Source organism: Saccoglossus kowalevskii, chromosome 2 (genome assembly GCF_978046115.1).
Source record: "Saccoglossus kowalevskii chromosome 2, keSacKowa6.1, whole genome shotgun sequence".
In the NCBI taxonomy this organism is placed as follows: domain Eukaryota; kingdom Metazoa; phylum Hemichordata; class Enteropneusta; family Harrimaniidae; genus Saccoglossus; species Saccoglossus kowalevskii.
Window position 1 is genome coordinate 43,158,173 of NC_140642.1, and position 7,568 is coordinate 43,165,740.

At 36.5% G+C, this 7,568-nt stretch overlaps 1 protein-coding gene across 1 annotated transcript in view; it reads left to right on the top strand.

Annotated features, from left to right (window-relative positions):
- Positions 1-6,775, top strand: part of LOC144353126 (uncharacterized) — a 126,923-nt gene extending 120,148 nt beyond the window's left edge. The window contains exons 10-11 of the mRNA XM_085495767.1: positions 1,229-1,373; positions 3,378-6,775. Of these exons, the coding sequence (XP_085351893.1) occupies positions 1,229-1,373; positions 3,378-5,991 (2,759 nt within the window). The 3' untranslated portion in view covers positions 5,992-6,775. The remainder of the gene's footprint in view (positions 1-1,228; positions 1,374-3,377) is intronic.
- The last annotated feature ends 793 nt before the right edge of the window (positions 6,776-7,568 follow it).

The window sequence follows — 7,568 nt, forward strand, 5'->3', positions numbered from 1 at the left end:
GACATTATGGGACCTTGATGCAAATAATTTTGTTTTTCAGATAAGATTCAAAATGGCTGACTGGCGGCCATTTTGTTTTAATGAATGTGGTTCTCGTGCCATATCTCTGACTTGCTTTGACTGATTATATTCAAATTTTAAATATTCATTATACATCACGTTTTATATATACATGTATTCAAAATGGCTGATTTTGAATGCTGTTCCAGAGCAATATCTCTCAATATGGACAAGTGCTTGTTTGACGATCAGATACAAATGTCAATTTTAATGTTAAAAAATCATATTCCTGACATGGTTATATTCCAGCCATATTACTGTAAACAAAACTATATATCTTAAATTTGATAACTAACAATAACTAACAATATTTCTTTTACAAGTGCAATAAATTACTAGTGAAAATCATGTATTTGTTATTCTGTAGTGTATAGAATATTTAAAGATCCATCATGTTTGTATTAAATTTGTGTGTGGAGGGGCTAAAGATTATGAAATTGAATTACCCCAAAAAATTTTGAATTACTTGCTATGAATTTTCTTCTTACCATAAATGGACAAAGTAGCCTAAATATTAAAATTGTTAATCCAGTACTGTAATTTAATTATAATTGCAAGGCTAGCACTCAAAACGAATCATCTTGTTTCCCCTAGAAGAGTTTGTTGTTCCAATTAGAAATCTAATTTTACGCAACAAGCTTGCATTGCTTCAAACAATATTAAATAGTTGTTGTAACTCAACATATCTGTAATTGCATTTATGTTATCATAAATTAATTTAAGTTCATGTTTTGATGACACCATTACAGAGTCTAATGCGTACTGTTGTTAGTACCAACATTTCTACATAAAGATTCCTGAGATCACTGAGTGATTGTAACAACTTTGTACCGTACATGTGACACGCTTTTTTCCTCTTGAATTTCTTTTACCAATAAGGATTTCCAGGTTATGTGTATTTAACAGAGAGAAGACTTGAAATATACCATTGTAAGCCATGAGGACAAATCACAAAATTAATAACCGAGAACTATGTCTCGTAAATGAATCAAGCTTTGTGACTGATAGTAGATAGCAATATCAAAATTCTTTTCCCTCCATATATATAAACTATAATAAAATTCATATACCAGTAATACCAGTGATTTTTGACAATGTGCTGGGTATCAAGTGTTCTGGAGGCATTTTATACAACTTATAAAATGTGGTTTGCTTATATATTTTATAGTGATTGTAAAGGGTACCAGTGTAAGTAAATATTACAGATTTCTTGGCAAGAGTAGTGAATGGATCTGGATGCAGACGAGAGCTACTATTATCTATAATACCAATAATGAAGCTCAGTATGTTGTTTGTCAGAATTATGTGATAGGGTAAGTAGACAGTATCCATATTTCTTCACTGTGACATAATCCTTACCATTGCCTCACTGTGACATAATCCTTACCATTGCCTCACTGTGACATAATTCTTACTATTGCCTCACTGTGACATAATCCATATCATTGCCTCACTGTGACATAATCCATATCATTGCCTCACTGTGACATAATTCTTACCATTGCCTTACTGTGACATAATCCATATCATTGCCTCACTGTGACATAATCCATATCATTACCTCACTGTGACATAATCCATATCATTGCCTCACTGTGACATAATTCATATCATTGCCTTACTGTGGCATAATCCATATCATTGCCTCACTTTGACATAATTCATATCATTACCTCACTGTGACACAATCCTTACCATTGCCTCACTGTGACATAATTCTTACCATTGCCTCACTGTGACATAATCCATATCATTGCCTCACTGTGACATAATCCTTACCATTGCCTCACTGTGACATAATCCATATCATTGCCTCACTGTGACATAATTCATATCATTGCCTTACTGTGACATAATCCATATCATTGCCTCACTGTGACATAATTCATATCATTGCCTCACTGTGACATAATCCATATCATTGCCTCACTGTGACATAATTCATATCATTGCCTCACTGTGACATAATCCATATCATTGCCTCACTGTGACATAATTCATATCATTGCCTCACTGTGACATAATCCATATCATTGCCTCACTGTGACACAATCCTTACCATTGCCTCACTGTGACATAATTCTTAACATTGCCTCACTGTGACATAATTCATATCATTGCCTCACTGTGACATAATCCATATCATTGCCTCACTGTGACATAATTCATATCATTGCCTTACTGTGACATAATTCATATCATTGCTTTACTGTGACATAATCCATATCATTGCCTCACTGTGACATAATCCATATCATTGCCTCACTGTGACACAATCCTTACCATTGCCTCACTGTGACATAATTCTTACCATTGCCTCACTGTGACATAATTCATATCATTGCCTCACTGTGACACAATCCTTACCATTGCCTCACTGTGACATAATTCTTACCATTGCCTCACTGTGACATAATCCATATCATTGCCTCACTGTGACACAATCCTTACCATTGCCTCACTGTGACATAATTCTTGCCATTGCCTCACTGTGACATAATCCATATCATTGCCTCACTGTGACATAATTCTTACCATTGCCTCACTGTGACATAATCCATATCATTGCCTCACTGTGACATAATCCATATCATTGCCTCACTGTGACATAATCTATATCATTACCTCACTGTGACATAGTCCATATCATTGCCTCACTGTGACATAATTCATATCATTGCCTTACTGTGACATAATTCATATCATTGCCTCACTGTGACATAATTCTTACCATTGCCTCACTGTGACACAATCCTTACCATTGCCTCACTGTGACATAATTTTTACCATTGCCTCACTGTGACATAATCCATATCATTGCCTCACTGTGACATAATTCATATCATTGCCTTACTGTGACATAATCCATATCATTGCCTCACTGTGACATAATCCATATCATTGCCTCACTGTGACATAATCCATATCATTGCCTCACTGTGACACAATCCTTACCATTGCCTCACTGTGACATAATTCTTACCATTGCCTCACTGTGACATAATCCATATCATTGCCTCACTGTGACATAATTCTTAACATTGCCTCACTGTGACACAATCCTTACCATTGCCAATCTGTGACATAATCCTTACCATTGCCAATCTGTGACATAATCCTTACCATTGCCTCACTGTGACATAATTCTTACCATTGCCTCACTGTGACATAATTCTTACCATTGCCTCACTGTGACATAATTCTTACCATTGCCTCACTGTGACATAATTTTACCATTACCACACTATGCTATAAAACATTGATACTTCCTCTTGTTAACTTTTAAGTAAGCATTCTGTTTGTTTTCATCCATGTAGCAAAGACGAAGGTGACAAATATTTAATGTTGGAGCAGATGCAGGCAGCCCATGCAAATGGCTGTGCTGCTGCTGCTAAACAAGGTGATTCTGAAGATAGTGGTATTGAGAGCTCTGACGCATCACCTAATCCCAATTTGGGAGCATCTAGTCCAGGGTATTCTATCTACAACTCTCCTGGTTTTATGACTGTGTCAGAAATTGATGTGATGGAAATTGACATGGAGTCACAGATCATACGTGACCCTGTACAGCATGTTAAAACACAGAAAGTTGTAAAACCAAAAGATGAAGAAGACATCTCCTTTTCAGGACTTGTTAAGAAGGCAGAATGTGATGGAAAATTAGTGAATGACATTGATGTTGAAATGAGGGTAGCTGGTTGTGCAGAGAACATAGGAATTAAAGTACAGAACATTAGTACTAACAAGGTCGGAAAGAGCCAAATGTTAGCAGCAGATAGTTCTCCATGTAGTGATGCTGATTCTGTTTGTAGTGGCAGTGACATTAGTTCTGTTACTTCCCCTCCTGATTTATATTCATGTGAAAGGAAAGAATACAAATCATTACCTATGATTGATGACAGCGGTGATGAGAATATGGATGAAAGCATGATAAAAGACTTGTTAGAAATTACCAAAGATGATTACACAAAAGACAATGATAGTCAGCCAAGATATCAGAATGAAAGTGTAATGTTCACAGTGACCAGCCCGGCAGGCTTTCCTGCATGTAGTCCGCTTTCTAGCAAATTAACATCAGTAAATAGCCCACAATCAACAGTAAATAGTCCACAGTCGGTTAATAATTGCACAGGATCACCTAATGATATTTTTTCAAATAGTCCATTGAGTCCCGCACGACAGTTCCTGGATTCGGAATTAAGTGACATTGTTGATAAACTTAGCACAGAGGATATAAGTGAGGCATCAGATCTATTTTCAACTCTACTAGGCAATAATGGCAGCCCGTTTACTCTCTCTTCCACCACGGCAACCAAAGTCACCACTGTTGTATCTGGTGATACAAGTAAAGGCATAATGCCTGGCATATTGGAGACAACTATCCATAAATTGGATACATCATCCATGTCAAATAAAGCTGAGAGAAAAGACAGTGACTCACTTCCAGAGGAATTGGCAGAGTTTTCCATGGAGTTTTGCGATAAGCTTGTGGATCAGATGGCATCAAGTGCAATGATACAGTTAGGGGGAGCGAACATGGACTGTCAAGAGATGCCAGAAATACCAAGTAATATGTTAACTTGGATGAACAATATTTCCCCTGTTACTGCACCAGATGTCACATTAGCACATGCAGCGGATGAAAAAGTGGAGACAAAGGAAAAGATTGCACCACCTGAAGAGAATAAACCAATACAACAACGATGTCCCACACTATTTGCCCACCTAACAGCAAATACTGCTTTAGAGGAGAATACACTTCAGAAAGATACCCCAGCACATGAAGTAACAGAAAAAATATCTATGTTGGGTATTTCTGATGATAAAAACACTCCTCTTCTGCGTGCTTTGTTGACAGGTGATGAGGTTAATCCACTTGCATCCAAGCCTGAGAATACAAGTGACGTCATTGGTCCACTAACACCAATGGAAAAACAAATTACTGATACTATATTGGATTTGGAAGACACCCCAATGGTGGACTCCAGGCAAATTGCGACTAACTTACAATTTGAAAATAACAACGTTGCTCAACAAGCTGATTTATTGGTTCTCCAAGAACAGCAAAGACAGAGATACATACTGGAACAAAAGCAGAATGACCAGCAAAAGAGATTGATTAATGAACATATGCATCAACGAGATATGCTAGAACAGAAATTAAACAAACAACTTATCTTACAACAACTCCTGAAACAGAAGCTAAAAGAGAGCCAGCTTCAGGAAGAACAGCAAAAAATATTAGAAGCAGAGCAGACAGAGCAAGTGCAGGACCAACAGTTATCACATTTGAAAGAGAAAAGGTTGCTGTTACAGCGTCAGCTACAGGAGAGAAGGCAAGTCTTGGAACAGCAACAACAATTACAGCAACAACTGCAACAAATAAATCTTCTTCAAAGCCCACATACAACAAATGTTGCGTTAGAGAAAACAGATTCATTGCTCCAACAATATCTTCAAGAGCCATCAAGAACCAGCCCACCTACTAATAATTCTGAAGCTGTACCCATTCAACACCAGATAACACAACAGTTTAGGCCACAATGCAACATACAGCAACTTACACAACCCATTAATCAACAACCATTTCGAAATGGTTTGCCTCTATCACTACCACCTCAACAACAACCATGGCAACTAGGCCTGCAGCAACAACAAATCCCATGCCAAAGGAATATGCAGTCGAACCGACAGTGCCAAGAACAAATCCAATATCCAAATTGTCCGCAACAAGACTACCCACCTCCATTAGTGCATCAAGGACTACCTTCTCATCTCTCACAGCAGATTGTTGACTACCATCAACAACTACACAGCATGTCCCCATGGCAACAGGCACATACTAGTCTGTACAACGGCAACCAACAAGTTGTTGATCAGCAGAGTACTGAGCTAAATAATCAGGATCTCTCGTTTCCTTTGCAACATTAGTGTTTGCAGGTATAAACTTAGTCAAACCACAGCACAAGCCAGCCTACATATATAGGCTTATACAGCAAACATTTTAATGCAAATCATTTGGTTTGAAAAATTGCCAAATTTTTTTCAGATCATACTCTAAAATTACCTCAGAGACAATGAACCCGTCTATATCGCATGCATTTTAGTAAAATGAAGAGAATATAAATATATTTTATTTGTACTTGACAAGTTTAATAATGAAGCTCATTATTGTTACGTTATTTTGAGTATGAATCGTTTGATTCAATAGCTATAATTGTATAATTCTTTATATTGGTCAAAACATTGACCAATTCTTCCATATATTATTTTCTCTGTTTTTGAAGAGTACACTAATATCTGGACTACTTGTATCGATATATTTCAATTTTTAAACAAAAACAAAAAATCAAATGTTAATGTAAATCTCAAAAGTGCAATGAATTTTTTTTTTTTTTTTTGAGTTGTGAAAGCTAGCTACAGTTTCTTTCATCTCTGATCTTCACATCTTTTTTTTCAATATCCAGTAGACCCAGTTTTCAAATAGGAATTTTTTTCTACACAACTTTTCCAGAATTCAACCCATCGATTAAAAAACTGTTCTTTCTACTTGTGTAAGTTAAAATTGATGAAAATGTCATAGGATAGTGAGTGAGTAGTTTGTCTGCATAACAAGACCATATACAGGTGATGTATGTTATTTATCTAGAATCCTGACCAGTTTCTATTAAAACAGACAATAGCTTTGTAACATTAAATATGAGTTATAACTAAATATCTTGTAACATTCTTGAATTCTCAATATACCAAGCTTTTGCACTCTTCCTTTTTTCTTTATTGTTTTACAGTATACAGTAACACAAACATTATTTTAAAACTTTCTAATGCAGAACTTGGAGAGCTGTGTATGCTGTACTACCATGCATTTATCTACACTTTGGTAAACATTACACATATATCCATACCCTGGTAGACATTACACATATATCCACACCCTGGTAGACATTACACATATATCCATACCCTGGTAGACATTACACATATATCCATACCCTGGTAGACATTACACATATATCCACACCCTGGTAGACATTACACATATATCCACACCCTGGTAGACATTACACATATATCCATACCCTGGTAGACATTACACATATATCCACACCCTGGTAGACATTACACATATATCCACACCCTGGTAGACATTACACATATATCCACACCCTGGTAGACATTACACATATATCCACACCCTGGTAGACATTACACATATATCCACACCCTGGTAGACATTACACATATATCCACACCCTGGTAGACATTACACATATATCCATACCCTGGTAGACATTACACATATATCCATACCCTGGTAGACATTACACATATATCCACACCCTGGTAGACATTACACATATATCTACACCCTGGTAGACATTACACATATATCTACACTCTGGTAGACATTACACATATATCTACACTCTGGTAGACATTACACATATATCTACACTCTGGTAGACATTACACATTTATCTACACTCTGGTAGACATTACACATGTAT